Source organism: Numida meleagris, chromosome 1 (assembly GCF_002078875.1).
Source record: "Numida meleagris isolate 19003 breed g44 Domestic line chromosome 1, NumMel1.0, whole genome shotgun sequence".
In the NCBI taxonomy this organism is placed as follows: domain Eukaryota; kingdom Metazoa; phylum Chordata; class Aves; order Galliformes; family Numididae; genus Numida; species Numida meleagris.
In genome coordinates, this window is record NC_034409.1 from 106,987,099 (window position 1) to 107,010,425 (window position 23,327).

Sequence of the window (23,327 nt, forward strand, 5' to 3'; positions counted from 1 at the left end):
AACCGGGGTACTTTAACAAGAGATCATTTCTGAGCAAGACAGCAAAGAGAATGCATGGTATCAGAATATGCTTTTGATCTTTGTTTCATAAACTCCCTCAGTAAGCACCAAGTTTAATATTAATGCGGTAACATAGGTAGTGGTTCACCTTGAATTTCAATAGAAAGGTTCCTGAAACATTCCTGCAAGTAAATCTTCAGGCTGTTCTTTCAGGTTTTTGCATTGAGAAGCTTTCAGGGAGCAAGAGACAAAGGCAGAATTGCATGAACTTCTTCTCTCCAGCCTCAGTTTCTACTATACCACAGAGTCTTGAAGGATAGTTGTACATGTTTGTTAATGCCCTAAGCACCCTTTTCAACTGTAACGGATGCCAGGGCATCACACTTCCTAGAGACTTATGCAAGGCCAAATACATGAGATGAAATTAGATGAAAGCTCTTAAGTTCTATGGCCTTTGAAAATGGCATACATGAACCCATGTCAACTATGAAAGGTCTGCGAAGATTCTGTGTAGGGTTTAGCTCCAGAATAACAGAATATATAGGCTCAGTAAGAGCTCTGCTGAATTGCTCCATTTTGACTAGACCTCTGCAAACTAGAAAGAAAAACTAAGTATCTAGTCTTTGGCATTTTTCATTGTCAGCTTGACCCCATCCTTGTAGATGAAAGATTTGCAGCTGCTGAGCTAAAGCAGTATCTGAAGCCAGAAAAGCCCAAGACTTCTCTGGAGATGAGTGGCCGAAGCCCTATAGGACCTCCAAATCAAATGTGCCTCTTCTTGGTCTACCTGCTGGCATTTTCAAATCATATTCCACAAAAAGAAAGAAAGATAGCACCTCTGTTATTTGTAGCCAGACACTCATGTTGAAGTGCTCTTCTGGTCACAGAATAATTCTAATCTTTCTCTGCTAACCTTGATGAGTTGGGAATTGCCTGCCTTGGGTTTAGTTCACTGAGGTGGGGGGGGGAAGCTGCAGCTGACAGTCCCATAGATCTTAACTTCTAGATTTCTTAGGAACAAAACGAACTAATAGCGCCCTTTAGATCCTAGAAACACTCAACTTCTTAAATAGCGACTCCATGCAGAGTTTCAAAAGCGCGCTGTCACTTGTTAATAGATTACCTATAGCCTGTTTATTCTTCTTTGAGGAAAACAAGGCTTCACTTTTTTTTTTTCCCCTCTTTACAGGGAGCAAGTAAACGCCTGAGCAATCAGATTCCTCTGATCATCCTGTCTACTGTCCTTCATGACTTTGGAGATTATTTGCAGATCTCAATGTTGCAGCTCTTGCAAGGAAAGGAAGACTTAAACCATTTACTCCAGGAAGATCATGAAGTTGCTAACCATCGGAAGTTACTAATCAGCCAAATTGATCACCTCAACAAAGCCTACCAGTACCTGGTAGACTTTAAGTCTCTGTAGATTTCTTCATCTTTCAGAGGTATTTTTCTGCTTTTGCTTTCTAGCATTATTGAGGAACTTTGCAGAATATTCCATAGCCTAATACTAGCAGCAACCTTTAATACTAGTTTCTAGACTTTTTTTTCTAATGAGTTAGTGGTCTAGTTCTGTCTTACTTTCCATAGCCTGTCTACCCTTGTCAAAGCTCCACTGCAGTAGTTGTGATTAAATGTTATCTTACTTTCAAAAATTCATTGAATAAACTTTGTTTTCTGTGCATGGTTAAAATAATTTTTAAAAAAGCTTGAGCTCTTGAGGCAGGTGACTTTTTTTTCCTCCAAATGATGTGGAGCCATCAGCTGTAGAACCCAAAAACTGTAACAATCAAATCATGAAACTAGATCAAGCTTACTGTACAACACTAGTGGTCCCTCTGCTTCTCTTTGTGATTTTGCTGTGGTTGTTGTATGAGCACCTTTTGTGCAAGGCAGGCAATACAACATGTTGTCAGTGTTAAGTCCCATTCCAGCAGATAGAGATGGTGTTCACAGTGGGTCTGAAATAGTTCCAGCCTAAAGGGAAATAAAGTTAACTACAGCTGCTTGGTGTACCTACAGGATGATGTTAGGATATGTTTCTCCTTTTTCAGTTCTCTGATTTGTAGAGAAAACCTAAGGTGTTTTTCCTTTGGATGCCAGGACTTCTGCCTGATGGTGGATTCACTAGAGTGCTGGATTTTGTTGTCCATAACAGATTAATCCACAAGGACACGGAGAAGATGCCTCAGCATGTGGTTTGCTATCTGGCATCTCCCCCTTCACAGGCTGAGGAGAACCTTTCCAAAAGCTGTCTTTCATTTCATGGTAGCCAGTGCAAAGCATGCTACTGGGCATCACAACTGTGACATCTTTCATATGGAGATTTTAATGGGCAAAGCTGTACTTTATGCAGCAAGTGAGGGCTGGCTGCATTCTGCTAAAAAATGCATGCCTATTCCAGTTTGTCATGCAGCAGTTTCCAAGACAGTTACAAGAGAAGCCTTCTCTTTGTGACATGGCACCAATGGGTGTCTGACTTCTGCAACACAGAACTCAACCCATGGGAGCATTTGTAACCCTGTTAAGTGCTACCAACCATTTTCCACATCCACTGCAACTGACTCGCAGCACTGCAGCTCACAAGCCCTATAAAAACCTGATACTGTAACACTGAAACGTAATTCTATTTTGAATGCGTTTTAAACGTGTGAATTACTTCATGGTACCCCCTAAGGGGTGCTTAATAATCGTGAGCTACTGAAAACAGCCCTAGAGAAATTAGGCAGGTACACATTGCTTTGGGCAGTGGGAGATGTAATAACAAAATGCATCCCACTGCTTTTCATCCTAAACTTCCTCATTTAACTCCATCTCATAAGCCCAAGTGATTTTGTCAGCTCCTTCCCCTCATGAAATCCAGTATCCCTGAACAGTTAGCTCTTCCCCTGGGTTTATTCAAGAACATGAAATTCTGGAGTTAAAGAATCCTCTTGGATAACCCTCTTGCATTTTTTATCGTTCTGCTTTTTTTTTTCCTTAAATCAGCTTCTCAGAGGATTTTAGACATAGAGTTCAGCCACTGCTTCCAAGACATCCCAAACAAACAAGCAATTACAAAGGAAAATTATTTGTAAAAAAATATATATTTTTTTATTTGGTACAGTGTTTCCATGCAAGGTAATTGCATTTCAGTACCAACAGAAAATAAAACTAGCAGAGTCATTTATTTCCAAAAAAAATTATCCTTCTTAATAAAAGTGACTTGTTATGGCTTTTCGATCCTCTGTACTATGATTATAAATTATTTTCCAAATCCTAGGCGAAGTGGCACTCTGATATTCATTGTATTTTGCTAAAAGCATCATGCAGATAGCTAAAAGAGAGCTCAAAGTATTAAAAGCCAAATTTAATAAATGAGGTAGTTCATCTGGTTAGGCAGAAACACAGGCTTGTGTCTCCTCATCCAGAACACCCAGCCCCCAGACGTGCACTGCAGCCCAAGGTCTGCTGCCTGCAGCACACCCCACAGAGCAGCATCACATCCTCTGGATGCATGTGCCAGGGGACCTTGCTGGCAGGATGCTCAGCTCCCTGCTTCCTGCTGCAGCTCTGGAGCATTCCTCTCCATCACCTACATCGGGAGCAACAGCAGGTCCTGCCCTTTCAGGATTCACATCAGTTTAAGGCAGAAGAGCACTTTTAATTACTGAGAGGATCAGACTGATCTTAGTTGGAGCAATCTGAGTTGGATGATGGCTGTCATGATCCTGAGAATTTATAACTACCTGAATATACAGTTTGTATTTTTTTCTGTGCCTCGACTACCGTAGTGCATGAAAACTTCCCTTCATATATACCAAAAAACATTCATTTCTTCTTAAGTTGCCAACCAGCAGCTCGGAGATTCAATGTTCACATTACTTAACAGTTAATTTAAAACCCTACAAAACCAACTGTCTTAGCATCCTGCTACAAAAATCTGAAGTTGTGATTAAAATTTCCATTTTAAACCTGTACCTGATTACCAAGTGAAAGTTACTCAGCTAAAAAATCTCAGCAAGCAGTTGGCAGAACAACTTTCTGACAGGCACCCCATCGAGAAAGGTGCTTATTGTGACAGTCCCTCAGTGACTAAAATCCGTCACTGTAGCCAGCACAGAATTCATTGTGCAATCCTTCATGTTATTAAAAAAAATTCAAAGAGAAAAATCATTTGTAAAAGTGAATAAATATCCCAGGCACCCATGGCTTCATTTTCTCTTGTTCTCAGAAACAATGATCATCAGGAATGAGAGACCACGTTGTCATCTGTTGGCCTATTTAAAAAAAAAAAAAAAAAAAAGGTTCTAGCTGTGCTGACCATCTTATCAATTACTTGGATGCTTCTCAATGGAATAACTCTATCATCAGGCAAATCATGGGATATAAATGATTAAATTCAAGTTTCAGGACTTGGGGCATTTAAAAAGATCAAAATACCTTACCTGCATATTTTTATAAATCCAGTCTGTAAACACAGTCATATTTCCATAAACTCCAGGCTTACTGGGACTAGCGCAGCCAGTTCCCCAGCTGGTATCTCCAACCAACCACCACACTGAGTTTTTGTTTGTTACCAGAGGACCTCCGCTGTCTCCCTGCACAAAGCATTGGCGCACTGTTAGTGACTGGCCACCAGTGAAGACACAACTCATTTCACTTCAGGAATACCAGTTGGCTTTCAAAAGAAAGAGCTAAACACTATTGCAAGAAAGCAACTAAAACAAAACACTATGGCAATTACTGTATTAAATGATGACTACTCACCATAGGAATGAAAATTGTTTGCCCAAAGCACTAAATGAGACAGGCTTTATTGACTTTCTTGTTCACAAGCATAATGCTACAGTATTGTAGCAATTACAAAGAACATTTGTTCATTTTCAAGTATGAGATAACCAAACATCCTTGAAGCATTTAAAAAGGTTGCCTCAGCCTCTCAGCATATTTAACAAGACCTCGGCACTGGCCGCCATTCAGAGTGTGACACAAAAGCTCTCCCTTTTAAAGGATGTGCCACAAAATGAACTAGAAGCCCAACTAAACTGTTAGTCATAAATATATATGTAAAAATTAGAAATATATTTAAAAAATTGTATCAGCTTGGAATTAACAGATGATAAAGTCCCTACTAAGAGCACGAAAAAACAATCAACGAGATCACTGTTCATGTTAATTAGGAATTATTACCTGACAAGAATCAATTCCTCCTTCTAAGTATCCAGCACAGACCATTGTAGGCAAAACCAAGCCATCGTAGACATAGACAGAATTACATGTAGAACGTTCTATTAAGGGTACCATGACATAATTCAAGTCGCTTACTGTTTTACCTAAAATTGAAACATGCACGAAAACACACAAACAGAAAGACAAGATTAGAATAAGCATCAGGTTACATTCCTATTACAAATTCCAGCAGCTAGCATTACTCAAGACAAAATAAACTTAAGAGAACTGTAGGGATAAATGCTTAAGACACATGGTCCATTATGCAGAAAATACCCTGACATTAAACTCCTTTCCCAGGGGTTAGTTACTCTGGATTGCTGCTAGTGTACTGTAAATCAAGATAATAAAGACCTGACCATTGCAAGCCCAACCAACTGCATTAGCCATAGGGCTATTAAAAGCCCATGAGCAAAGCAGAGTGAAAAAGTCCTCCTTGGTTTCGTGGTCCAGCACTAGAGGGCAGCAAATCCCAAATTCAGGGTCCAGAATTGCCAGCAGCCTCATCCCTACCCCAGACCACAACCTTCATAGAATCATAGAAACGTTTGAGTTGGAAGGGACCCTTAAAGCCCACCTAGTGCAAATCCCCTGCAATGAACAGGGTCACCTACAGCTTGATCAGGTTCCTCAGAGCCCTGTCCAGCCTGATGCTGAATGTCACCAAGGATGGGGCATCCACCACCTCTCTGGGCAACATGTGCCAGTGCCTCACCACCTATGTTGTAAAAACCACCTTCCTTATATCCAGTCTAAATCTCCCCTCTCTTCATCTGAAATTATTTCCCCTTGTCCTGTCACAACAGACCCTGCTAAAGAGTCAGTCCCCTTCTTTCTTATATCTCCCCAGAGCCTTCTGTTCTCCAGGCTGCACAGCCCCAGCTCTCTCAGCCTTCTGATATGGAAAGAAACCTTACCTCCTTTTTCCTTCTCAATTCTTACAAATTTATCTAGACTGAAGAGGACTGGCTGTGTAGAAGACCTAAATGTGTTAGAGCCATGCTTACCTCCTTGGTATTCTGCTCCCCACCCAGATATCCAGCACTGCTGATTAGACTGGAACATCATTCCTGGGTTAGGCAGACAAACTGGTCGTACAGTATCTACAAAGCAAATACAGTGATAGTATAATCCCAGATGTCCAGGCATAATGCAAAACAAATGGATACGATGTTACTCAGCATGACCAGCATTTGCTTTAAATACATGCATGCTGTGGTTTTTTCTCTGTACATTGCCCACTTGGCAGATAAGCAATACTGTGCAACACAGGCAGCAGTGGAAAGCTAAGCAGTTGCTCCTTCTTAGAGGGCTACTGCATCCTGACCTCAGTGCAAGGAAGGAGCTCAGAAGGGTGAAATAAAAAAACTTCAGACAAACATTCTAGCAAGCAGACAACCTCCCTATACTTTGCAGCAGAAGAGCCTCTCCAGATCACCTGTAGTAGCTTTAAGCTGACACACTGAAATACAGGACCTAGTAAAGTCCTGTATATGTGTATAGGTGCTATACTTATATAGTAAGTATATAAGACACAGAACCTATACATATGAAGTACTTTAAGTAAGGCTTTATATTCTAGTTTCTACTGCTTGCTTACTAAGAAGCATGCCCACTTTTAAGAAAATCCCTGTTCAGTTTTATGTATTAAAAAACTGTTAGCAAACTGCTAACTTGAGGAATCACAGAACAGCTTGGGTTGGAAGGGACTCCAAGCCCACTCAGCCCCACCCCCTGCCATGGGCAGGGCTGCCCCCCACCAGCTCAGGCTGCCCAGGGCCCCATCCAACCTGGCCTTCAGTGCCTCCAGGGATGGGGCACCACAGCTTCTCTGGGCAGCCTGTGCCAGCGCTTCATCACCCTTTGGGTGAAGAATTTCCTCCTAACATCTCACCTAAATGTCCCCTTTTAGTTTAAAGTGGGGAATCTGATTAGGAATTTCTTGGAACAGAGGTTTGGACTGGTTTTAGGGGGTTGGGGTTTTTTGGTTGGTTGGGCACACTGAGGTGTCTCTACTCATATTTTTTTGCCCTTCCCATAAGGAATTATCTACAAGGATTCCTTGATCAACTTCAGAAGTTTTAAGAGATGTGCTCACTGCCACCAGCTTTTTTTTTTTTTTTTTCCCTTAAGAAGAGCAGAATATATACCAGTAAAACTCAGCGGTGTCTCTAACTTCATAAGGGCAACATCATTGTCTTTAGAATCCGTATCATAATTTGGATGGGAAATTATTTTTTGTACTCTGTATCCAGGACTTAGGAGCATCTCATTCTGGTTCAGAATCCCAGCATAAACACTCCAGACATACGGGTCAGAAAATTGTCTATGGGAAAAAAAAAACAAAGGTTAGAAGGTTTGCTTCCCTGGTAGAGAAACTCAGCTTACAACCTTCAAAGAATTGTCTTTACTATCCATGACTAAGAATGCATATGCATTTGACTGCCACTTCTGAAGACAAAAGCAAACAGTAACTCATGCCTTCTTTACTTTTGGCCAGCCTCCCTTCATCAGTCAACTTTAGCAGCGTGATTTTTACTGTAATGCAAATGTATTCACATGTCCAAAAAAACTAGGGAAGATCATTGTTCAGATACCTGCGTCCCATATACATCAAAAATGGTGAAATGGACAAATAGCATAATAGGGAGCTAATTTAATCAATAACAAAAACTGACCACAAGGTTTTTTATTTTTATTTTTTTTTCCTGAAAGACAAAGTACAGGCCGTCTAACTTCAGGAAAGCTTGGCTCTAGTTTCATAATTATTGAAATAGGTTTCATATTGTTTGAAGTAGGTTGACTATCACTGTCTATCCCCTTAGTCACTCAGCACAGCAAATTATGGTCTGAGACTGGAACACTGAAGCCTCTTTATTGATTTCAGCAACTGAGGGATCAAGGTGTTATTTCTGAAGTCTCACATATCAGTGTTAGCACTCAGGTGCTATCCAAAGCATGGAAGGGCAGCAGAAACCAGAATTAGTAAGAACATAATCTAGAGAAGGAATTTCATTATCTTGAAAATGCTAGGAGGTTGGTTGGTTGGTTGGTTTTTGTTGTTTTGGTTTTTAACATTAAGCATTCTCTCTAGATGTAATTTAGGTAGTCTCTGTGCTCCAGAACAATTTCCACATGCTCCGTAGAGCACTTCCTACATGCGTTAGAACTCCCTCCCCTAGAACTGCCAACCACTTTGCAAAAAAAAAAAAAAAAAAAAATTTAATCTGAAAACTTGGTCACCATTCCTAAAACTTTTTCATATTATGGAACTCACACTAGAAAACAGAGGAGGGATAAGATCTTCACATAAAACTAAATGCTCACATTCCTTTCTCAAGGTTACGGACAAAGTAATTTTCCCTTGGCTTAGCCTCAAACTGTGATTCAACCAACCGTTAAAACGTCTTTGCTTACTGGGTTTTCCCTTCAATAAAAGCGGCTGCCTTTAAAACATAAGTACACTTAACTGTCCTTTAAGTTTCTGCTTTCATGTTAAAAATTGACAAAATACCAGCTTTCCTTCTCGTTGATGCCTACCTACGCAAGGAACGCTTTATGTATAAATCTATGGCTAATATTGGCTTGGGCTTCACTACCCTGCGGCATGAAGACAGGAGGAAATAAAGGCACTCACCCCTCCACGCAGTGGGCCGCCGTCACCAGCCACTCGCGGGTGATGATGGAGCCCCCGCAGATGTGGGTGTCCTGCACGTGGAGGCTGACCTGCCATGGCCACTGCCCCAGTGTCGCCATGTTGCCACCCACGATCCTGCTCACGATGGCCTTGCTTTTAGTGGACACGCCGCACTCTGAGGAGCCAGGCATACACAGACATGCATTAGAGAGAGCTGGTTTCCATTGCGCTACGGTGCTTAGACTCACAGGGACAGGGTGGACCAAGTCTCCTGCAGCCCAGGAACCCTTCACGTTGCCCTCCTCATTAGCAGCTGTGGCGCACAGTTCATTGCTTCAGAAGTGAACTGTAAGATGGTGGTTTGTTACACCCCTGAATGCTGGCCGTTGAGTGTCTTTGCTGAGCCGCACAGACACACACCACTGTGCAACAGGACAGGCAACACCCAGGAGTCACCTCACTATGGTGAGGAGCAGTGATGACCACCTGATGGCCCATGTGTCAGACTTCCCTCCACAGATGTATAGCAATGACTACAGAGCTCACCATGGGGCAAGCTGTTTAAAGGAACTTGTAGCAACAAAGACAGAGCTGGGGACCTAACATCCCCCTTGCCTCCTTTTCCATCCTGCTCTTTAAAGTCTGAAAGTTGGATGCAGGACTTAATCGTGGTTCCCATCAAACAATCATTCATGCAGATTCAAAAGGATTTAAGGACAGAGCGCTTCAAGGCATCAAGTAAAAGTCTGAGAAACATACACTTACCTATGCAGCGCAGAGTAACCACATTTCCTGATGCACAGTAATCACTGCAATAGAAACAGAGAAGAACAAACAGGCTTTTGGACACCCAGCAAAGCAGATGTTGGGCAGAGCTCACCCTCCAGCTGCTTCCTACCCATTCCAGCTACATGCCCTGCCTTCATGCTCATCTTCCTGCTGAGGCTTCCCTCCTTTCTTCGCTCTCTCCAGCTACCCTACCAACACCCATCTGGCCTTCACCGTTTCTTGCATTCACCAAAACTGTCACGTGGAAGACCGCAGACCACAGTACAGCCAGGCAGCACAAAAGGCTTGTAAGCCTATTGAGGAGCAAGATAAAGAACAGCATAAGAGAAAGCTGAGCTGATTTATGAAATAGACATAGAAGAACTTGAACAACAAGGGAGCAACACCATAACTTTTCAAGTACAGCAATTTACAGGTTTGGGAATAAGAGGCTTCAGACTTTAATGCATCTTTGACAAGTCAACCTTCCAAAGAGCACAGAGGAACAGGATGGGGCATCTACGCTTTTAAAAGAAGAGTGGAAGGATGGAAAAGCGACAGTTGTGTTTTTAAATACAGAGAAGAGCAGTTGCTGCAAGCAGATTAAAAACAAGGTCTCTTTCCTTTTATTGTTAGATAGGCTACATCTCCTACAACAGCTAAAAAGACACGTGATAAAAGGAAATCAGTTTGTATTAAGCAAAGATACCTGCTTTGAAGCCTTTTGTACAAGTCTGTATTCCCCGCACTTGTGTTTAGCTTCATAAAGCTTTTAAAGGTGACTTCAGCTGCTACTCCTTGACTATAGTAGTAAGTATCTCTGTGAAACAGAAAGATTGCACTAAGAAAACCAGCAGTTTTGGTTTTCAAGCAAGTGACAATAAATTGTGTCAAGCCAGAGCTTCTGGTATGATCAACACTAAAATACTAATTTTTTTTGTATTAAGCTCAGAAAGAACCCAGTGGTGCAGTAGCAGTGCCAGAGACTCTGATTCTTAAAGAAATCTTTCAAGTTCAGTTTCCCATCAGATAGTTAGTTAGTAGATTAAAATAATATTTTTATCTAGTATGCGTACATGGTAGCAATCTTCAGCCTCATGAAACAGGGCACGATGAAGAGATGCCTTTGCTAGTATACATACACAAGAAAGTTCAAGTCTAATATGTTCAAGCAGCTACATTTCTATGGCACAGCTGCAAGAGTAGTAAATGCTGCTGTTCTGCAGGGCTTCCCAGCTGAGGAGCAGCCCTGCAACATTACTGCTGGGTTGACTTACTGACTGGGAACTACGCTGGTCATTGCTGGTACAGAGTCCTTAATTCCAAGTGCTGCAGGCAACCTGGGCACATGCAAGGTCTGCCTGGGCAATTAATTGCCCGCATTACCCCATGAACAATGAAAGACTGCATTTGCCAACCACATCAGAGACAGGCAACATAAAGTATTTCGACTGCAGAAGAATTTAGGCTACAGCGGTATGGACGGAGAACACAGACAGCATTCTTGCCACAAGAATTTGTGCTGATCTTCCACACAAGCATCTGTTATTTGCATCCTCAGGAGATCAAGGCTTTCCATGCAATACAGGTGGCAAATTAAGCCAGACTGGGCATTACTGGGCAACTATAATGATCTGGTACTGTGAAGCAAGCTTTGGAGAATCACTGTGAGTGACCATTTAGCTACAGGTGACCCCACAGAGTAACTACTGCATGCATGCCAGATACACATTACCTGTCAGAGCAGCTTTTCATTTTGATTCTTCAACACCTACCATTGCTACATTAGATCCACTTGGGTTCACCAGAGCTAGATCACTAGCTGCTTTTTGTTTTGGATATGTATTCTTAAAAACTGCATGATGGAAATATTAACCTTTCTATGTATTTGCAAAGACTGACGAAAGTTAGACTTACACATTGTAGCCCATGTCTTTACATGCAATCTTTCCAAAATCATCAGTCCAGTCATCTTGACAAACAGGGTACCAGGTTCGGCTGACAGGTGAATAAACTTCAAGGATGAAGTTCGGTCCATAAAGTCTAACTGCCAGAAAAGGAAGAAAAGAACAAACCCCCAAAACATAAGAACACCACACACGCTATGTTACTACTCTGTTTAAAGCTTTTGCCACCCATGGTATTTGTATGTACAAACTGGTGCTAATTTAATGCTGCCATCCATTCAAATTCTGAGTAAATATCAAGTAGACAGAGATACTACAAAGACTCAGCTCCTTTGTGTAAGGCAGTTTAAAAGTGTTCATAAATTTAAAAGGCAAGTGTGCAATAGAGTATTCATTTCGTCATTTCAGTTTTTTATTCTCAAAACTCTTTCATATTCTAACACTGCAGAAGATTGCAATACCCAATTTTTCATCTTTTACCTACACAACCATGCATTACATGTAAATAAAATATAATCTGATATAATCTATTTATGTTATATCTTAATAAGCCAAATTTCTTCAGACGAGCACTGTAGAGCAACAACATAACAAGAGCAATTTTCCATGCTCCACTGTGTGTTTATCTGCAAAAGAATGTAATGCAAAAATAGCTCAAGTAAAAGAGCAGACTGAACAAGCTTCTCCAAAAAATCATTATTTGGAATGGGCAAATAGATGATATTTCCACCTTACAATTTCAGCTCTCCAGCACAGCTTTTCTTGTCAGCTTTCGAGTTAGAAACACTAATCAGACCAAGCTTTCTTACACAAAGCAGATGTGAAGCTGAAAATAAGTATTGGGAAAACAAGGAATGTGAAATACATGGAAAAAGACGTACAATATCACCTGAAGTTCTGCAACAACAGTTCATTCCAGAGCCAACATTATACTCAGGTCTGCACAAACCAAATTCAAATTAGAAGAAAATCTGTTTTTAAAATATTAAAACTTAAGCAAACTCAACTCCTGAGTCAGTCATTTTGCTTCAGCTGTGCCATCAACTGGAAACTGACTGAAGATCTGGATATAGGATTTGATGTATTCAAACATTCTAAACCATTTTAGAGATACAGCTGAGCCTAAGCTGGCCCCATGGTAACTTGGCAAGCTTTAGACAAGGGAATTTGCTCAAGAATTCTTGCTGCTGGCTGGAAGTCCCCTGACTTGACCACCGGTACTCACCACACCGGTTTTCATCCTCCCCGTTTGGGCAGTCAGTCACTCCATCACACCACTGTGAGGCAGAAATGCACACTCCTGAAGATCCACACTCTATTAAGGACCCGAGACAACGATTCTCAACTGCAAGGGGAGAGCAACAGTCATTAGTCTGAACATCACCTTAGCCTCAAGCAATCACCGCCAACTCTCACCTTAAGGAGCATGTCAATTTGATAAAGCAAAGCACCAGCAAACTCTTAAACTCAGAGATGGGAGGAAACCCTGCCTGACACAATCGAAGATTTATTGCTCTGTCCTTCACATCACTTGCCAGATTAACTCATTGATGCGGTTGACTGAATTTTGTCCATTGCCACCCCCCAAATAAATAAGCACTACTAAGTTTTCTAAAAGGAGTCAACTTCACATTGACAAAGCAGAGAAGAAAGAAGAAATTAATCACACCTTGTTGTTTTCAGTCCTGCTTAGAAAACTACATTCACCCTTTATAAATCAAGGTGAGAAAAAAAAAAAGAAAAAACCTAAGAACACAAAGTGACTTCCTAATAATTTTACATGAACGACCTTGTCTCTTCCTTTCCCTTCCCATACAGAACAGAGAGGTTCCCAACAACATAATAAATTGTTCTTTAATTTTCTTTGAAGAAGTATTCAATTGAAAGGGAAATTAAGTTATCACAAAATAAGACATGGCCTAAGCCGAACATAACTGCTGTAGCCTGGCTTCAGAACTCAGCCATTCCGGTTGGAGATGACGTTCAAGTTCAACATGTCACCAGTGTTCCAGCTTACGGTGGTTACCTGGACTGGGCTCACACAACTTTAACACACTTGCATCAAAAGCCTCACAAAAGCAAATAAACATATGTGAAATGTTCAGCTTTAAGTATGGTCCCATATTACCAAAGTAAAATAAATCTTGATCATTTACCTTAACTATGATAGTTTGGGCATATGAATTTACTTCATCTCCTTTCTTCCCTTGAAGCTAAGCCATGTTAGAATTGAGAATACAGTTTCGTTTTAGCATTAATAAACAGTAATTTCCCTAATTAAATGTACTCTAGGACCAGTTGTCCACAGTCACATGCCAGCTATCCACCAAAACACAAACCCTTGTAAGATATCAAGCTACTCTTCAGTAAATCTACTACAACGCAAGCTTTTCCTAGACAGATTGTAGCTTTCCAGAAAAGTCAGCTGGTCCAGAAGAGTCAAAAAACTGATGACATCACTTGATGGAAAAAATGTATTCACTTGACAAAATGAAAGGAAAGCAACAGTAGCCCTATTAAAAAAAAACAAACAAACAAAAAACACCCCACAGTTCAGGCTTTTTTTAAAAGCTACATTAGTCTAGCTCTTGTGAAATAGGTAACAAAGACTTCCCTTAATTCAGCATAAAATGAAAGACAAGAATCTATAATTCTAACTTTAAAAGTTTACTGCCTTTTCTTTCAGAACAACAAAAATAGTAATTCTTACCAAAATACCAGATGAAGAAAGCAGCAATTGCACAACCGATGACTATTAAAATGGCTAATATAATGATTATGATTTTCTTTATATCTGAAATGAAAGTATGGACAAAATGAGAAATTAGGTTCACAAATAAGGTAATAGCCAGCATGGTCACAAGCACTTCATGTATTTCCATGTATTTAAAAATTGGTGGTGTTTGCTCATCAAACTTTTCTCCATTTCACCACCTTTCCTCCAAACTGTTCAGGTTCCTGTTACAACGGCACCCCAGCCAGCCATCACTTCCTCATTCACAGAGAGGAGGAAGCCCTCACAGATTCCCTCAATACAGGAATCTGAAGGAAAGACCACCTTTATTTCTTATCTTATTCTGGAAGACATTAAATCTAGCATTGGAAGAAATGCCAACAAATCTTACTCGATGAACACCTCCTGCTGGACGAACTGGATGAAGGTGCTACTGGACTGCTTGACTGATGGGTTGAAACTCTTGGGATATAGGTTGGCACTGATGGAACATTCGTAGAGAAGTACTGTGGATATGGGTTAGCACCTACTTGTGGTCCGGCAGAATAGTAGTTTTCTGTCTGGAAGCCACGATTTTCATAGTACGGCGGTGGACGCTAAATGATAACATCATGGGAAAAGAAGGAAAAAAGGCAACACTGCGATTAGAACAAAGCAAATTTGAGATGCCACTTACACACAGAACTCTGCTAAGTAATTCTGCTAAAGCAAAAACCTAGTCCCAGCAATATCTGAACACTTGAAATGCTAATTAATTCAAGCCTCTTACACCTGTCTCACAGCGTATCTTACCCATTATGCAGAAAGCATGAGAATTCCTTATATCCACCTCTTTCAAGACTTATTAAAGACAACATCCCTCAGTATTCTGATAGTTGTAAAGAAATGCAACCTCATGAAAACAAAAATTCAGAAAGGAGTATTTTGTTCACTTACTACAGTAGAGGCCATCTTTCCTTCGTCAGCAGTACTGAAACAATTCAAGTGTTTGGAAGTAAAGCCTGAACCTATATAAAACAGGAAATAGTCATAACCAAAAAGCTTTGTCCACCTCTCTTGTCAATTATTTCTTTAGAAAAATGCTAAATTAGGGAAAAAAAAAATATGGAAGTCTTTCAAGAGAGAGTGGAAATGAAGGTACACCCTGAAACTGGATCTCAGTACAACCCAGAGGATCATACAGTGGCAAACGCTCACCCACAGGAGCACCACGCAAAGCCAGAGGATGGCGGTGGTGCCCACTCCTGCTCCAGGAGGAGCGCCCAGCAGCCTGGCAGTCTCCCACCCACTGTCAGCACCCAGCTGCTCCTCCCGCCTCTCTCAGTGCTTACTCATGTATCGCTGAAGCTTCTGACACGGAAACAAGAGTGCAAACAAAGCATCAGGAAATACGGATTCAACCGATTTATTTAATAACGCTACATCCGGTAGCCCTGCAAACCACTGGTTTTACTCTTCCGTGTTGTCAAAAGTTTTCTTCTTGGTCGTGCGTTGTGGCCACCACACCAAAAATGGGGAAAGGAGCATGGCAAGGAAACAGCACGCCAAACCAATGCAAATGTTAGAGCTGCATCCAATGTTTCAAGCATATAGCAGTTTATTTTTAAGTTAAACATTAACACTAGGTAAAACCAACGATTAGCAGATACACAAGAAACACAAAACCTTTGCTGCCATGTTTCTAACACAGGCGGTTTCACACCACCTCAAGCAATCATCTTAATAAATAATTAAATCTACAGAGACCTCTCATGATATTACCCTACATGAGGAAAAGCACAGAAAGTGGTTCAGTCACACACTGAGCAATACAGTTCTCCAGCTTTCCAGAGCAAGCCCTGTGCACAGGCACAGAGCCACGGCCCCTGTGCACTCGAAGGCCGCTGCTGTAGACAGCAGTTGCAAAAAGACCCAGCATAACTCAGCCTGAAGTAGAAAGTTCTTTTAGAGTCTGTACCTCAATTGTCACCTCACCTAGAACCAAACCACAAATGTCTCTGAAGTGGACTTCAAGAGCAGCTTAGCACCTAAGAGCATGCCAAAAATTCACGACAGTTTAGGGCAGCTGATCACGGTATTAACCTATTAGTGCTACCAAAAAGGAATAAATAGAATAGCACTGTGTTGAACTCTTGTTTGAATGGCAGACAAGAGAAAACAAGTCTTATTCCTACTTACAGTAAGTAGCTCATGAAGACTGGTGACTAAGTCTGCATGACTTCTATTTCATGTCGCATCCATTCTTGGTCACTTCTTCATAGTAGAGTCAGGTAAACTCAGTTCTGCCCAAACTTACAGGACAAGTAACACTTTGCAGGAAGATATTGCTGTTCCTTGTTCTCTGAAAAAGGAGAGGGGAAAAAAAGGTACAGAAGTTTAGTGATATCAGACAGAAGAGAGTACTATGTGATTCTGAGACAGGCCAACAGGAATCACAATTAAGAAAAACTCCAATTATTTTCTACAGTACAATTTGAAATTCTTTGCAAGTTGACAGATGACAGGCTTCCTTACTTTTTTTTTTTAAATAACTAAGCAACAGAGTCTTACCTCGACTTCAACTACCTCTCCTAATTCAGTTCTTGTTAATCTGTTTCCCATGCAACTGATTAATAACAGATTTTCCATTATCACACTACAAAACATAGGCAAGATGAGATATAGACACATACATATTTCCATGAAATTATTTTGCAGGATGTTAAAAAGAGATTAAAGTGAAATCACTAGATTCCCATTAGATTGTAAATGCTTCAAAGGCAAAAAAAAATAAATATAATGATGGGTAACATCCAATAACTATACAATCTAGTCTTCTTAAACATGGATCACCAAGGCACTCTGGGATGTTTTACAAATAACCAAGGGTACTGCAGCAGATTCACAGATAAGGAAGCTGGGCCATGGAAAAACAAACTGACCTGTCGAATAATCCCCATCCCAACAATGACAGAGCTAGGAGGGATGGGTGTGTTATCTCAGCCCAGCACTTTGGCTTCATGCGTGATATTTAAATACATTCCACATAAAAAGTGTTATAAACCCATACTGATGAGGAAAAATTTAGTGAGAACACAGAACTATCCTTTCCTTCCCCTTCCAGTCATCCTCCAAACATGTGACAAGCTATAATGGCACATTACTGGGTACATCTGAAGAAACCTCAGAAGTCCTTCAAAGTGAGAAGAGACAGGGGAGTTAAAGCGTACAGGGATCCTCACGCAAGGAAATGGAGATGTAGCTCATCTCTGCAGCAGGCTTGAAAGAACAAGAGACACGGCATAGAGAAACAAAGCCTTGAACAACAGACAGGGTCCTGTGAGGTAGAGTCTTGCAGGTCAACTTGCCACGCAACACCTTCCAACTTTGGGAAAAGTACAGCCATGGATTGAAAAGGAACCATCATTCACTTGCAGTCAAACCCTTGAATTTCAAAACCTTCAGTTTGTTCCAGCATTGGACAGAATGAGCATCTGAACACCCATATCACAGAAGTTCCAAAAACCAAGTTTGCTTTTCTTTCAGAACTCTGAAAGTAAAGAAATAACGCTACAATTTCTAATGATAGACAATAATAAGTACAAAATGTACAGCCATCGCTGACATAGCATTCTGATGAATACACTGAAATACGCTGCCTCACAGCAGGCAGCTATTACTCAAAATATTTCAGCCTCTTTTCACATGCACCTTAGGAGTGTTATCATTATAGTTCTGTCATGGGTCATTACGGTTCAAAAATATATATATTGTTTTTTCCAATAAACGATGTCAGGTTGGGAAAAAAATTGAAAATATTAAGATTGACCCAAGACAAATTTAATCCAGTGCTTTTTAGTAAAGCTTTTCAGTGAATTTCTGCAAATTAACGCTGTAAATGTAAAACAAAGTTATGATTTGATAGGCTTTTTTCACGCAAGAAATGAAAACATTACTTCCTTATCGCACATCATGTTCTAACTTTTAATTAGAAGCAGTACCATGCTTCAGACGTGCAGAGCTCCACAAGCACCGCAACTTACCTTAGTTTCTGGAAGCTTTCATAAACAGATAGCTTTAAGTTGCTTCCATGCTTGGACAAGTACATCAATAGGATTGAATGGTACTTTCAAGCATCCTAATATAACACCATAAATCACAGAATTATTAAGGTTGGAAAACACCTCTAAGGTCATCTAGTCCAATTGTCAAATCCAGAAAATTGGCCACTGAAGCCAGAGATATATTGACAACAGTATGCCTATCACGTTTCTGTATTATTTCACTACAGATTTTATGCCATTTCCTGAACAAGAAATGTTAATAGCTGTTTGCCTAGCTCTATTACAGGTACCATCAACTGAAAAAAAAATTAAAACAAGCAACAAAATCCAAAACTCATTCTTGATAGCTATACATGTGTAAAAGCAAATGTATGCAAAGAAGGAAAAAGTGAGAAGAAAGAACAGATAAAAATGAAATGCATAGAGAAAAGATCAGCTTCTAAAAGGAGGAAGTAAAACAGCATCCAAATGATCCATATAAAGCAGTGACTAACACTGATACCAAGTCATAAGCAAAAAACATTTGTCCTCATTATCCAAATAAAGAAATACAGCATACCCATTAAAGTGGCAATGGAGTAATCCCAGTGCAAAGCTCAACCTTAACTTAAAAAAGTCAACATATGCCTTTTACTGGCAACATTACAAATGAAGCATACTGTTACATGTTTACATCACCCTAGAAGTTTCGGTGGATACAGGAAGCCAGCAGTGACAGTAATGGGCAGGGAACAAACAAGCAAAGAGACAATTCCAGGTTTACTTACAAGATCTTTCCATACACTGTGCAGTAGTCACTGCAGGGTCAGCTGGGGGTTAGGGACAGGGTCTGCACCAGAGGGCAGAGAGCGTGGAACAGGCTGCCCAGGGCAGTGGGCACGACCCCGAGTGCTGGAGTTCAGGAAGCATTTGGACACTGCTCTCAGGTAAAGGGTTTGATTTTGAGTGGTGCTGTGCAGAGCCAGGAGTTGGACTTGGTGATCCTCATGGGTCCCTTCCAACCTGCGATATTCAGTGATACTACGGCCTAGCAGAGAACTATGTAAGACTACGCAAATATTTACATGAGTTTGCCTCAATAGAACCTTGGCATTCCTAGGTTTCTTAAGAAATAGCTTTGGAGCTATTCCAGATTAGCTCCTAAAAATATAATTAAACTACAGAAGTACTTATCAAGAGGTGTTAAAAAACAGTGCCTCTTGATAAGCACTACCAGAAACTCAAATACAGTCCACAATACAACAGTATTCCCAAGGTCAGAAAACCAAGATTCATTCCACTTCCACAAGATAAATCTCAGAGCATAGCAGTCTCATTCTAAGCTGTTATGGGATGATGCACTCATACTGTGAGTGACACCCTGAAAAAGTGTTATCATGTAACTGCCTATTACAAATACATAGATGATTATATATAGGGAATTAAAAAAAAAAAAAAAAAGGTTGGGAACGGTTGGGTGGGAAAGGAAGCAGAAAAGGTGTTGTCTAACTGAGCAGCAGAAGAGTTATAACCCTATAGAAAGCTGTTTACAGAATGAAAGAGGGCAAGAGTCCAAATAATCAGATTTGCTGGGATGGTGGAGCTGGATCTATGGGTCAGATATGAGCTGTAGCTGAGATTAGTGCCCACAGCACCCAGAGCCTCACACACATAGATCGCTTTGTTGCTAAAGGATGCAGCAACCGTCAGCCTGGCATTTAGATGCATTCTTCCCCAGTACCACACTCCTGGTTCTGCTTCTGACCACTTCTCTGCATAGAGGAACAACCAACTTCAACTTCGGGTAGCACAATGCATGTCTCAGTCTGCAGCAATGAGTCCTGGCTGGTTCACGGCCAGGGAAGCTTGCAAGAACACTTGTTTGCCATATCCAAGTTGCAAACAAATGAGCTTGCAGACATAGTTATCACTTAGCCATGCTGCAGAAAAATAAATAAAAGCTAGCAACGCTAACAAAACTGACTTATTTAGGCATTTGCCCAGGTCAGCTGCTTCCCATCTGTGGACTCCGCTCCTGAGAAGCTATAAACCAAGGGGTCTGTGGCAGATGACAGAATTGTAGGCGTTGGAAAAGACCTCTGGAGATCATCACGTCCAAACCCCCTGCTAAAGCAGGCTCCCTACAGCAGGTTGCACAGGAAAGTGCCCAGACAGCTCTTGAGTATCTCCAGAGGAGGAGATACTCTCTCACAGGCTCTCTGGGCAGCCTGTACCAGTCCTCTGTCGCTCTCAGAGGAAGACAAGCCAGCTCCTGCCAGGGGTTGGATTCACCCCACCAAGGCCCTCATTACCAGAGACTGCTTTAAGGATCCACACGTCCACAACACGGAACGAGCAGTAACGCAGCAGCACAGCCACAGCTGAGTAGCAGCACCTGAACATTGTCCATTCCACTGACCACTGCCCCACACAGTGCCTGTCTCACCCCTTGCGTTCCGCTGCCTTGCTTGATGCAACCTGGCCCCAAGAGGCGAAGCCGCTTCCTTTGGCTCTTTGTAATGCACTGAAGGCGTGAGTGTAACTTTACTCAGGGCAAACGGGGACACCCAGGACAAGGACACAGTGTGAGAGCAGTCCGTCAAGTTCACAGACCCACACTAGGCCCTGCAAACCTGCGGTGAAACCCGAGGTGCAGGGAGGTGTGAGCTTCAATGAGACCGCTGGAAGGAGCGTGCAGGGCAGTGAGCGCAGCACTCCAAGCTCTGGCCTGGAAACCGCAACGATACCGAATCACAGAATGGTTTGGGTTGGAAGGGGGCTCAAAGCCCACTCAGCCCAACCCCTGCCATGGGCAGGGCTGCCCCCCACCAGCTCAGGCTGCCCAGGGCCCCATCCAACCTGGCCTTGAGCGCCTCCAGGGACGGGGCACCACAGCTTCTCTGGGCAGCCTGTGCCAGCGCCTCACTGCCTTTCTGTTAAGAATTTCCCCCTAACATCTAAATATATGATACAATTCCTGCAGGAAGGCACTCTACCAACAGAGTCACTTTCCAAAATTTGACCGGACAAATATGACACCTGTAGCCAGAAATTGGCACTTTCACAAGAAACCAAAGAGCTGCAACACAGCGAAGAGGCCCCGGAACTTGACACTGCTTTGGTTTATCCTGCATAGGAGCAACAACACGCTCCAACACCTCGGAACAGCCGCCTCATCCCGCAGCATCCTGTCTCGCAGTATATCCCTCCTCGGGAGAAGCTGCCGCTGCCCCTCGCCCCGGCCCATCCCGGCCCGGCGAAGCCCCGCCACGACGGGGATGTCACGTCCGGCCCCTCCGCACCCTAAAAGCCGAGCCCTGGCTGAAGCCCCCCCCCCCCAGCAGCACGGCCCCGCGGGCGGGGAGCTCCATGCTTACCTGCAGCGCAGCACAGAGCAGACGCGGCACGGCGGGCCGGCAGCAGCGGAGGGTCGGGGAGGAGCCAGGCGGCGGGGGAGCGGCTGAAAGGGGCCGGGCAACGAATCCACCTGCGGGCACCTGCCCGTCCCCTCCCCCGGCCGGGCAGCGGGCCCCCCAGCCTTCTTCCCGCCCCCTCTTCTTCCTCCTTCTCCTCCCTCGCCCTTCTGCAAAACTAACACGCCGCAGGGAAACGAGCAACGAGAGCCATCGACCCCCCCTGAAGGGGGTAGGTCGGGAGGTGATAAAGAGCGCTCCTATCGTGCTCGGGATGGAGAAATCATTTCCTTTTTTTCTTTTTAATAACTACATAATAAAAGCGTGCTTTTAAAGAATACTGCAATCTCAGCAGTCACGTTACTCTGGTGACTTGGGGTGACTCTCCTGTAACACAGATCTACAAACGAACTGGGAGCCAAAACAGCTCCACCACAAAATAAAAAGTCACTTATCTCCAAAAACCTCCGAGTGTGACAGGGAAAGTCCATAGGTAAATGAAGAACTTTTAACAACACCTTCTGATTACCTACAGCGTAGTTCTATGCTGTGCTAGCATCTTTTTAGGGAGACTGCAGAGAAGGGAGCGGACTGAAGTTGGGCATGAGAAATGTTTGGGTTGTGTTTATGTTTTCAGATGTGTATCAAGGAATGACATCAGGTGCACCAAGAAGCTGGAATCATACCTTCAGTGTTTTTCCAGCTCTATATATTTATTCAAAGAGAGACGTACCTTCTGATCTTTCAGTACGAAACAGCGTTTGCTGAAATGTCGTAGTGAGCATGGAGGTGGTGTGTTGGCGATTGGAGATGATGATCTTAAGGTATTTTCCAGTCTTAATGATTCTATGATCTTTAAGTTTTGCTGAGACTTTCCAGCTCTGCCTTTCTGTTGGGCTGTTTTTGATCATGCTCTCCTAAAAAGAGTCAGTGAGACTCAGTAATTTTCCAACATGGATTCAGATGCAGGAACTAGTCCTCTCATTTATCCTGAAGCAAAACGTAAGGCTGTCCCGTGTCACACCCACAGCGGTTCTCTAAAGCTTACACCTGCGTGGCACGTTCTTGTCTTTAATCTACAGTAACTCTGCCAGTGGCCCTCAGAGCTTAGAGGAATTTTAGTTTTGTGGTAGAACAAGGGGGAATGTCTTTAAACTGAAAGAGGGGAGATTTAGATTAGGTGTTATGAGGAAATTCTTTCCTCAGAGGGCAGTGAGGCGCTGGCACAGGCTGCCCAGAGAAGCTGTGGTGCCCCATCCCTGGAGGCGCTCAAGGCCAGGTTGGATGGGGCCCTGGGCAGCCTGAGCTGGTGGGGGACAGCCCTGCCCATGGCAGGGGTTGGGACTGGGTGGGCTTTGAGGTCCCTTCCAACCCAAGCCGTTCTGTGTTGCTGTGATCTCCTTTTGGATTTGTCCAAATACCCTATGCAGTGACTGCAGGTATGTAGAAAGGGAGATGTGAAACATAAATGCCTCTGTGAATTGATGGTGTCCACTTCTAAGGGATTGTATCAATTGAGCCGAAGGACAGGGTAGCAGGGAACAGCCAAGTTTGCTCTGTTGAGAAGAAGCCTTAGAAAGGGAGCCATGTGGCTTTGTGAACTGCACACAATACCAGCAGGACAGCCATGGCGGGGAT

The 23,327-nt window shown here is 42.5% G+C and overlaps 2 protein-coding genes across 14 annotated transcripts in view; one reads left to right on the plus strand and one right to left on the minus strand.

The window, feature by feature from the left end:
* The window catches only part of LOC110403101 (interferon-induced GTP-binding protein Mx-like), a 28,680-nt gene extending 26,470 nt beyond the window's left edge, over window positions 1-2,210 (plus strand). For 5 of the 6 annotated variants that reach the window (XM_021405936.1, XM_021405955.1, XM_021405926.1 and 2 more), the window contains one exon: window positions 1,190-1,863. In XM_021405936.1, coding sequence (XP_021261611.1) covers window positions 1,190-1,423 — 234 coding nt within the window. In that variant the 3' untranslated portion in view covers window positions 1,424-1,863. Of the gene's footprint in view, window positions 1-1,189; window positions 1,864-2,051 lie in introns of those variants that run through there. The other variant, XM_021405965.1, reaches the window with a different exon arrangement.
* Window positions 1-21,809, minus strand: part of TMPRSS2 (transmembrane protease, serine 2) — a 43,331-nt gene extending 21,522 nt beyond the window's left edge. For 4 of the 8 annotated variants that reach the window (XR_002441524.1, XR_002441522.1, XR_002441521.1 and 1 more), the window contains exons 1-15: window positions 21,654-21,809; window positions 16,433-16,595; window positions 15,191-15,261; window positions 14,646-14,850; window positions 14,231-14,314; window positions 12,746-12,865; window positions 11,531-11,660; window positions 10,323-10,433; window positions 9,611-9,654; window positions 8,846-9,020; window positions 7,359-7,534; window positions 6,216-6,311; window positions 5,170-5,312; window positions 4,425-4,577; window positions 1,815-1,974 (exon numbers count right to left, since the gene is read on the minus strand). Coding sequence is in view for 3 of the 8 variants with exons in the window: in XM_021406005.1 (XP_021261680.1) it covers window positions 4,245-4,256; window positions 4,425-4,577; window positions 5,170-5,312; window positions 6,216-6,311; window positions 7,359-7,534; window positions 8,846-9,020; window positions 9,611-9,654; window positions 10,323-10,433; window positions 11,531-11,660; window positions 12,746-12,865; window positions 14,231-14,314; window positions 14,646-14,850; window positions 15,191-15,205 (1,464 nt within the window). In the remaining 5 variants the exon portion in view is untranslated. Of the gene's footprint in view, window positions 1-1,814; window positions 1,975-3,145; window positions 4,257-4,424; window positions 4,578-5,169; window positions 5,313-6,215; window positions 6,312-7,358; window positions 7,535-8,845; window positions 9,021-9,610; window positions 9,655-10,322; window positions 10,434-11,530; window positions 11,661-12,745; window positions 12,866-14,230; window positions 14,315-14,645; window positions 14,851-15,190; window positions 15,262-16,432; window positions 16,596-21,653 lie in introns of those variants that run through there. The other 4 variants (XR_002441526.1, XM_021406026.1, XM_021406017.1 and 1 more) reach the window with 2 other exon arrangements.